This window comes from Aquarana catesbeiana, linkage group LG01, assembly GCF_042186555.1.
Source record: "Aquarana catesbeiana isolate 2022-GZ linkage group LG01, ASM4218655v1, whole genome shotgun sequence".
Lineage (NCBI taxonomy): Eukaryota > Metazoa > Chordata > Amphibia > Anura > Ranidae > Aquarana > Aquarana catesbeiana.
Window position 1 is genome coordinate 856,204,059 of NC_133324.1, and position 10,842 is coordinate 856,214,900.

General features: G+C 43.6%; 1 protein-coding gene across 1 annotated transcript in view; it reads right to left on the bottom strand.

Moving 5' to 3' along the window:
• RBPJ (recombination signal binding protein for immunoglobulin kappa J region) overlaps window positions 1-9,896 on the bottom strand; it is a 165,918-nt gene extending 156,022 nt beyond the window's left edge. The window contains exon 1 of the mRNA XM_073609116.1: window positions 9,807-9,896. Within this exon, the coding sequence (XP_073465217.1) occupies window positions 9,807-9,826 (20 nt within the window). The 5' untranslated portion in view covers window positions 9,827-9,896. The remainder of the gene's footprint in view (window positions 1-9,806) is intronic.
• Window positions 9,897-10,842: the final 946 nt, after the last annotated feature.

Genomic DNA, 10,842 nt, shown 5'->3' on the forward strand with positions numbered 1-10,842 from the left:
ACCCCAATACAATTGTTCAATAGTCCAGGAACACATCATAAAATCGAAGGAAAAAAAAAAACCACACCCTTTAAAAAATGTACCCAGAGCTTCTTGAAAAATTATAAAAGTGAAAATAAAATATTCTTAAAAACTTTGAATTGAAAAATAGATTACGGAGCCTGCACCTCCAGGTCAGATAAAGATTTTCTGATTGCAGATCTCATCAGGTAAGAACCTTAAGACCCCATTCACACAGGGGCAACACGACTTGCCGGTCGACCTGCAAACGAATGGCCGGGCGACTTGCAAAACGACTTCTGCATAGAAGTCTATGCAAGTCGCCCCAAGTCGCCCCGAAGTCGTACAGGAACCTTTCTCTAAGTCGGAGCGACTTGCGTCGCTCCCCTTAGAACGGCTCCATAGTACAGAACGGGAGGCGACTTGTCAGGCGACTAGGTCGCCTGACAAGTCGTCCCTGTGTGAATGGGGTCTAAAGCAGAGTTCCACCCAAAAGTGGTTTAACCACATCAATGCTGGGCCTATTCTGGCACTTCTCTCCTACATGTAAAAGTAATTTTTTTGCTAGAAAATTACTCAGAACCCCAAACATTATGTTTTTTTAGCAGACACCCTGGGGAAAAAAATGGCGGTCATTGCAACTTTTTATCTCGCACGGTATTTGCGCAATAATTTTTCAAACGCCTTTAAAAAAAAAAAAAAAAAGTTTCATGAATTAAACAAAACAGTAAAGTTAGCCCATTTTTTTTTTTGTATAATGTGAAAGATGAGGTTACGCCGAGTAAATAGATACCCAACACGTCATGCTTGAAAACTGCGCACACTCATTGAATGGCGCCAAGCTTCGTTACTTAAATAACTCCAGAGGCGACGCTTTGAAAATTTTTACAGGTTACCAGTTTAGAGTTAAAGAGGAGGTCTAGTACTAGAATTGTTGCACACGCTCTAACGCATGCAGCTATACCTCACATGTGTGGTTTGAACAGCGTTTACATGTGAGCGGGACTTGCGTGTGCGCTCGCTTCTGAGCGCGAGCTACCAGGGACAGGGGTGTTTTAAAATTATTTTTATTATACATAAATTTTTTTTTTTTTTTTTTTTTTTACACTTTTTTTTACTTTTTTTTTTTTTTATCACTTTTATTCCTATTACAAGGAACGTAAACATCCCTTGTAATAGGAATCTATGTGACAGGTCATTAAGACCCCACATCTCTCCTCCAGTCTGGAAAGCATGAGATCGGTGAATTTTTTTTTTTTAACCAATCTCATGCTGACAGCTGCGATCGCGGCTTTGTTGACATCCGGGAACCCAGGTGCGACGTCATAACATCGCGCCCGGGTGTCAAACGGTCAAAGAGATGACTGGTGACCATCTGGTCACCAGAAATCTCTATCGTAGTCATCCGGCGCTGGCCGATTCTTTCTCTGGGCCCCAGATGGCACGGGAGAGCCAGAGAAGCACCGGATAGCAGTGGGAGGGGGGACGTCCCCTCTCATCGCCTATAAGAATGATCAAGCGGCAGAACTGCCGCTATGATCATACTTATGGTGCACAGAATCACCGGCTGAAAATAATGATATCTGAATGATGCCTCTATCTGCTGGCATCATTCAGATATCACCACACAAAGTCAAGGACTTCATTTGACTATGTGAGGTAGGGAAGTAGTTAAGCACTCCTCGCCCCCGACATGTCACATTGGGCACGTGATTTTTTTTTGGGGGGTTTGGAGGGTTTACACACTTTTTTGTGGGACTTCCTGTCCAACTTCCTGCTTCCTATCTTCGGCCGCCTAGGAGACTCCTCCTCTCGCCCTAGGCGGCCCCTCCCTGCCAGCAATCTTCTGGGACACAACTCAGGTTCCAGAAGATCGGCTGGCCAATAGGAGAGCACAGAGCGACTCGTGCATGCGCAGTGCACGCCTGGCCGTGAAGCCGTAAGCTGTCACGGCCGGGTGCCCACAGTTACCATGATGGCGCCGAGGAGGGGGAGAGGAGCTAGCCTCCGGCCAGCCGCTGGACCATGGGACAGGTAAGTGTCGGTTTATTAAAAGTCAGTAGCTATGCTTTTTGTAGCTGCTGACTTTTAATAAACGAAAAAAAACGGGTGGAACTCCGCTTTCAGCTGGCCATACACCATACAATTTTCTTATTCAATTTCCTTTAGCTTTACCTTCAACTGTGTAGTACAAGGGCCTGCCTGATTGCACAAAAATTGAAAGTGTTTAGGTTTGACCTCATATTATATGGTTTTGGTAAATCTAAAGGAAATCTATAGAAGAAGAAAATTGTAAAGTGTATGGCCAGCCTTTCAGAAGGTGCAGTTACACTTTAATGCCGAGTTCCCGGCCAGCAGCTACATAGAGCAAACATGTGAAATATTTGTTCTAACAAAAAAATGTGCAACCCCTTTCAAAAGTATTATACAAGTGTCTCTGGCAGATGACATTTCCAGGTCTGCGACTTCAGTTTTCCCTGCTGCAGTTAAAAAAAAAAAAAAGTTTTCACTGATCCAGCCCGAACTTTCTTATGTAACAGTGTAAGAGTAATCCCACATGTTGATCTTTCCTCTTGTCAGCAAGCACCCAGTGCAAGACTGACAAGTACTGTGCAACACACTAGAGCTCAACACGGCTGGTCCTTCCTCTCACAGTCTGGGTCTGCTTTTGTCATCCATATTCAATACACTAACCCCCTCCCAGGTAAATTCTACTAATCTCAATGATGAAGAGCACTATTTAAATTTGAAGTGGTCCTTACTGCGCTCTAGACATTTTCCAACACAATGAAAATGCCATTTGATCCCTTCCTATAGAGGAAAGACAATCCTTTGCCACATATGCACAGTTTCAACTTATCAACCACATTTAGGAGATTTTTTTTAATTATTAATTCAACCACCAATGAGCAGGACTTTCACCAACCCTCATTCTCAGTGAGCGATATATGGTATGGCCGCCAGGACTAAAGCTGCCCATAGACCAGTGGAAATGGGTTCAATGGTTGGTTGATTTTCTGATGGTTAGTGGTGTCAGATGTATGTTTTCAACCAAAGTGACAAGAAAATTCGAAGAAGCAGGATAAAAAAAAAAAAAAAAAAAAAAAAAAAAAAGAAGAAGGAAGGAAGGACGAAATTCTAACTGTGCATGCGGTTTTCTTTCAGAAAATAGTACACCCTGAGCGATATGTCCATTCCACTGTGAGAGCGGCACCAAGGCATGGAAAAACTCCAAGAAATATACTAATTAGCTGGTCTGGAGTTATGGATAACATATACATGGAAGTCTATCAAAAATCACTAATAGATGTAGGTCTTATATACTAATAGGCCCAAATTGGGATGTGTAACCTTTTACGTATGTCTAATTAAAAATATTCATTCAAACAAGTATATGTATACAAGTGGTACCTCAGAAGTCCTTCATACAACTTTATTTTTCCAGAAATTTGCTGTATTTCTTTTAAATGTGATACCATACTTTAATACAAGTAGCAACATCATGATTGATAGACTTTCATATGCACAAATACCACAATGATTCAACGACACAACACAGATCTGCCTCAATTTTTTTAAGTTCATCTAAGTTTAAGTTTAGTCTCAGTCCTTTATAAATCATCCAAAACAGGACTAACATTGCAGCATTCAGAATATACAGCTCAGTCATCAGCAGGCGGACTCGAAGAAAAAAAATATATATATATATATATATAACAGAACAGAATATACAGCAGAGAAATCATACAAAGCAATATGTTAAAATAAAGGCTTCATTTAGGACAGTGGCCATCCATCCTGTCTTCAGGGCCCACTAACAGGCCAGGTTTTATGTATTACCTTGGGGAGATGCAGACTAGAATACTGCAATCACTGAGCAGCAAATGATATCACCTGTGATGCATTTCAGTTATCTTGCAAACCTGGCCTGTTAGTGGGCCCTGAGGACAGGAGTTGACCACTGATTTAGGGAATAAGGGTTCATACATGGCCGTACGGGGCAGTGCTATGTTCAGAGCCAAATCAGCCTCCTGGGACCTGTAGCTGCTTCATACGGTCATACGGGGGGGGCTGTACATGGTTATGTACTGCGGGTGCCTAAGGAATCTGCATGGATGTAAGCTCTGAATGCAGATGTGTGGGTGCTTTAGGCCAGTGGTTCTCAACCTTGTCCTCAAGTAACCCCAACAGGCCATGTTTTGGGAATTTCTCTTAGATAAAATAGCTGTCCTAAATACCAAGTCATTGACTGATTTAAAGCACCTGTGCAAGATAAAGGAAAACCTGCAAACATGGCCTGTTGGGGGTACTTGAGGTCAGCGTTGAGAACCACTGATTTAGGCCACCCCAGGCAAACAACCATTCCAGGGGAGCGATTACACAGGCTGCCATGTGCATGAATCCTAAATTACAGAATAGACTTTTCATATCAAACATCAATACACTGCAAGATATAGTAGGTGATGTTTGACTTAAATTCTCATTGGTTGTTATGGGCAACAGTTGCCTTAGTCTACGTTACTTTTACAGTCAAAGTTTTTGCAGAATGAACGCATAAGGAACATTTTTCCAAAGATAAAAGAAAAGGCAGCAACCTGTCACAAAGGTGGTATTAAAGTTCCATAGTCACAGGATACACTTTCATTTTAGATCAGAATTGTAACAGCAATACAAAAACATCAGCTTTTACCAATCCAATATAATCTTACAAAAAAAAAAAAAAAAAATATTATATATATATATATCCTTTCACGTTGTGAGCTCTTCCTGTCTCCTGGCTGTCTCTTTCCCTAACTTCCTGGATTCCCTGCATGCCTTGCAGATTCTCCTCTGCTGTTTACTTTCAATTTCTATGGACTACATATCCCATGGTACCCTTCTGCCTGCAAACAGGGATTCCTGTACTGACTCCACCTCCTGAAACCCCTCCTCTCAATACCTCTGTAGTTTAGAGGGAAGGCTCTGTGAAATGTGTGACACCAGAGAACCCATTAAGGCTCCACTCACACTTTGCAAGTGGAATTAATGTAATTCTTCCCACAATTCCAAATGGCGTGGCAATCAGTGTAAGACACACAACACGTGTTTGGGTGCCATCCATCTAAATGGGACTACAAACACAATGCAATCGCCCTACAATCGCGGCAAAATGCAAAAAACGCATGAAGCGTGTCGCCCAAGAGGGGTTTCTTATGGGCAACAAACTCGCAAAGCACAGCCTATGACAGTACATGGGTTGCCTTATGCATGAAAATCGCCCACACAAAATCACAAGTTCCCGCTGTGCAAAGTGTGAACAGGGCCTCACAGGGCATAGTGAATGTGTGTCACAGAATCAATGTGGGATTTTTCACAAAGTCAGTTTACAGACTTCAAGATTGTTCAGATTAATAGACGAAGGATAGAAAGAATTGAAATACAATGTGAAAATGAATATATGATCTTAGGATTTCACTCACAATCATGTTTTCTGCATTACAATCACTTTTATTATCCATTCTGATCTAATGCAGCATGAAACACTACACCTTTCCAGTGCGATTGTAGATATAGACACTGCAAATCACATATCACATTTAAATGGAATCCAAGTTTTACTGTCCGGGATGATAGTGATTGTAAAGCTTTGAATATATATATATATATATATATATATATATATATATATATATATATATATATATATATATATATATATATATGAAGCTGTGCGAGTTCAGCTGATTTCGCACGATTTCACTCCTGCGTGTCAGTCCCAATTTCAAATTTCAGTGACATCTGTGCGGGTTTCTGCACAGACGTCAATGTAAATTGCAGCCCGAAATCACAAAAAGTAGTACAGAAACTACTTTTTAAAATTAGGACGATGCCATTGCCGCCAATTTTGTCAAATCGTACCAATGTGAACCAGGTCTCAATCCTGAATTCTGCAGTCTGTACGTAGCGCACCCCAGATACAACCATACTGCTGATGCGGCCGGCGATGAAATGGGGGTTTGACACCCCTAATGTAGTGAAAGGGCCGGTCTGATTGCATACAAAATGAAAGTGTTGAGGTTTGACCTCATATTATATGGTTTTGGTAAATCTAAGAGAAAATTGTTCAGAAAATTGTATAATGTATGCCCAGCCTAAGGATTTTTCACATTGATGCAATAATCATGTGCTTTACTAGTTGAGAAATCACAAGATGTAATGGCTAAAAGAGGACACCTAACAGACAGGCCAACAACAAAAGCAGATGAAGTTTGACAGAAATAACACCAAAGTCTATCATGTCACAATAAACAAACAAACAAACCAAAAAAAAAAAAAAAAAAAAAAACACACCACACACACACACACCACACTTGTTCACAATTACAGAAAGAAAGAATATAAATAGTAATAAATTATATAATATAATACACACACATATTCAGCATCTAACAGAACTGGGGAGGGGGGTATTTACTAAAGGCAAATCCACTTTCAACTACAAGTGCACGTGTAGTGCAAAGTGGATTTGCCTTTAGTAAATCAACCCCAATGTCTTGAGCTTCCTTTACTCCCCTTTTTCCCCCACTGACTTGAATTAAATATTTTTCTATTAACCAACCTCAATTCCAGCCAATCAGGAAAAGAGGGAAGTAGTCATTACATCCAGAGACTGCGAGGAATGAACTTTACTTTTCAGTCTGAGTTTTGACAGCTGCTAACTAGTAATGGCCGGAGACTGGAGATCTGAAATAACAGATTACAATAGTCCTGCTAGATGGGATAACAAGAGGAATAGGTTGGAACTGGCTGGTTTGATTTAATACTGATGTTAAGGCAAAAAGCGAAATACAGACATTATACAAGTATGGGATTTACACAGCAGAGAATGTACTGCAGAAGGAATACAGTATTGTCATCTTCCCCCTGCTAACAGACCAGGAAAAGAGCAGCAGGGGACTGATGTGGTACCACTCTGCTCAGTCAACTTTTTCCTATCAGCATGTCCACTGCCAGCATATTTGCATACCAACACCCACTTATCCCAGTCTGAGTGCTGCTGTACAGGTGATTTTAAAGAGGAAGATTTAAGTAATTACATTAAAAAAATACTTTTACGGATTTAATAAAATGCATCTTTTATACTTGCCCAGAGCTGAGCTTCAGGTCTGGTTTAGGCCTTGTTGACACAGGGAGTACAATACCATACAACCATGCAGGGCCATGTTTACATGAGGATGCCCAGGTGTTCTAGGCGGTCCCATTGATGTCATATTGGGACACAGCGGCTGTAAGATCTGTATAGGTGCACCACCCAAACTCATACTGTCCGTTGGCGGACACATACCCGCCCTACATGGGATGTCATACCGTGGGCACAGTGGCCGTGTCCCAATAGACATCAATGGGACTGCCTACACAGGGATACACAGAGCACCTGTGCGGGTAAACTCAGATCTACATGGGCGTACTGTTCACAAAGGCTAAGGACCTCCAATCACTATACAGCCATTGACTGATGTATTCACATGCCATCAAAACAAGTTTCAGAAGTGTTTTTCACATAAAATGTCCTTCCCAAGAACAGCTATTTACAGTCTCATAACACATGAACATAGCAGAGCCAACATAAGTGCTGCCCAATCTGACAAGACCAGACAGTGAGCAACCAGTCTAGTAGTAAACAGACCCAGCGTCCCCTCCATCCCCAACACAACTAATGGTACCTAAAGGAAACAAGTGGGGATTTGGTTCTCCAATTCTTTCATATAGTGGTACATTTAGACATGTAAAACCAAGCCCTTCCGATGCTCTGATTAGATACGACCATTTGTCATCACTCTAATGGTAAAACGTAAACGGCCCAATTTCATTAGAAACAATAGATGCTGCATTACCTTCTTATAATAGAAGGTATTCGATCGATCTCGCTTCCAGCACAAAACCCAAAAGCATTGGTAAGTGGGCGGAGTCATACAAATTATTCCTTTTTAGCCCTCAGTTCACTCAGAACATGAATATGCTCATCATTTTACAGATTTCAGTGTTGGATATGGTCTTACTGGCTCTATACAGAAGTCTGAATACATCACAAAGCTAAAGTCCATATCCAACAGGATTCACACACGGCTGTAAAAGAGGGCGTACATCATACATGAAGGAGGCGGGGGAAGGAAGCCACAGGTACATTACAATGAATGATTGTATACTGGTACTCTGGTACCTGAGGAAACCCACACATCATGATAGTTGTCACCAGTATGCGGGGAATGAAACGAGGGGTCGGGGAGATGAGGGGAGGATGATGAGGAGTGAGGGGTGTTGATGATGATGAGGAGTGAGGGGTGTTGATGATGATGAGGAGTGAGGGGTGTTGATGATGATGAGGAGTGAGGGGTGTTGATGATGATGAGGAGTGAGGGGTGTTGATGATGATGAGGAGTGAGGGGTGTTGATGATGATGAGGAGTGAGGGGTGTTGATGATGATGAGGAGTGAGGGGTGTTGATGATGATGAGGAGTGAGGGGTGTTGATGATGATGAGGAGTGAGGGGTGTTGATGATGATGAGGAGTGAGGGGTGTTGATGATGATGAGGAGTGAGGGGTGTTGATGATGATGAGGAGTGAGGGGTGTTGATGATGATGAGGAGTGAGGGGTGTTGATGATGATGAGGAGTGAGGGGTGTTGATGATGATGAGGAGTGAGGGGTGTTGGGATCCACACAGAGGAGGAGATGAGTGAGGAGTGATGGGATCCACACAGAGGAGGAGATGAGTGAGGAGTGATGGGATCCACACAGAGGAGGAGATGAGTGAGGAGTGATGGGATCCACACAGAGGAGGAGATGAGTGAGGAGTGATGGGATCCACACAGAGGAGGAGATGAGTGAGGAGTGATGGGATCCACACAGAGGAGGAGATGAGTGAGGAGTGATGGGATCCACACAGAGGAGGAGATGAGTGAGGAGTGATGGGATCCACACAGAGGAGGAGATGAGTGAGGAGTGATGGGATCCACACAGAGGAGGAGATGAGTGAGGAGTGATGGGATCCACACAGAGGAGGAGATGAGTGAGGAGTGATGGGATCCACACAGAGGAGGAGATGAGTGAGGAGTGATGGGATCCACACAGAGGAGGAGATGAGTGAGGAGTGATGGGATCCACACAGAGGAGGAGATGAGTGAGGAGTGATGGGATCCACACAGAGGAGGAGATGAGTGAGGAGTGATGGGATCCACACAGAGGAGGAGATGAGTGAGGAGTGATGGGATCCACACAGAGGAGGAGATGAGTGAGGAGTGATGGGATCCACACAGAGGAGGAGATGAGTGAGGAGTGATGGGATCCACACAGAGGAGGAGATGAGTGAGGAGTGATGGGATCCACACAGAGGAGGAGATGAGTGAGGAGTGATGGGATCCACACAGAGGAGGAGATGAGTGAGGAGTGATGGGATCCACACAGAGGAGGAGATGAGTGAGGAGTGATGGGATCCACACAGAGGAGTGATGGATCCACAGAGGAGATGAGTGAGGAGTGAGGGGTGTGTGTGTCTCTCCTCCATGGTAGGGGATGAAGCCCGCTTCTCTCCATCACACACACAGCCGGGCGGACAGACAAAGACTCTTGCCCCCGCAGACCCGGGCGAGGAAGCCGACAGAAGCCCCAACTAGTGAGGCACTATGGCCGCCGCTTCCCCCTCCCCTCTGGGCCCGGGGCCTCCCCCTCTCCACACCAGCCGCAGACCGCGGCGATCCTCTGCCCGCTCCGGGGCTCCCCCTCATCCCGCCCCGCTCCCCCACACAGCCGCCCGACTCCCAGACTTACCCTGTCACAACAGGCGCCATCTTCCACAAACTCTCGCCAAAACTCCAAACCTCGCGAGATCCGGATTGTTATTGGTAGAACACCCACCAGACGCCAGTCACGCCCCTCTGGGACATAACCACGCCTACCAGACGCTTGCCTAGTGCTGGAGCAATGTTTGGGGCCACGCCCCTGTCAGCGTTCCCACGCTGGTATTGCGTGTTTTTATCTGGGAGTGACGTCAGGGGTAGCGGTGTGTAGGGGCGGGGTCTCCTCAGGCCAAGCTGTGGTTGGATGGTTAGATTGGTGTTCTCTTTTTGTCTTTGCAGTGTATTGGTCGGATAAGATCCCTGGAAGTGTGCTGAAGCTGCATCACTAGAGCAAAGATTGCCTGCTATATCCAGCTCTAGCATTGAACGGTGGGACATGAGACTGTTCGTCCACTATTTACCCGGCAGATTTCCTCATTTTTTTGCACACACATTTATATCAGCATTTTATTTTCCTTTAAATGACTATAAACTCCCAAACAGTATGTTTTTTGAAAGCAGAGACCCTGGAGAATAAAATAGTGGCAGTTGCAATTTATTATGTTGTGCGTTATTTGCACTGTTATTTATCGAACCCATACTTTCAGGAAAAATAAACTTAAATACATTTTAATGCAAAACAACACAAGATTATACCAATGTTTGGGGTAAATATGGGGTTGCTTCAAGTAAATAGATACCAAACATGTCAAATCTTAAAATTGTGCACACCCATGGAATCATAAAAACGTATAGTTCCCCCGAATCCTCCATAGGTGATGCTTTAAAAGCCTTTATAGGTCATAAGTTTAGGGTCAATCATAAATTATGGCCTTAGAATTTTTGCTCTCACTGTGTAGATCGCGATGATACCTCATGTCATGGTTATGCAATAGAGTTTTGTCTGTCAGCTTACCTGTCTCCATATGTTCATCTCTAGAGACCAGATGACTCTCACCTGACTGCTTTTATAATCTCTCCTCTAGCATGGCTCCACCCCAGCTCTTAGCAGAGAACTCTATATTAAC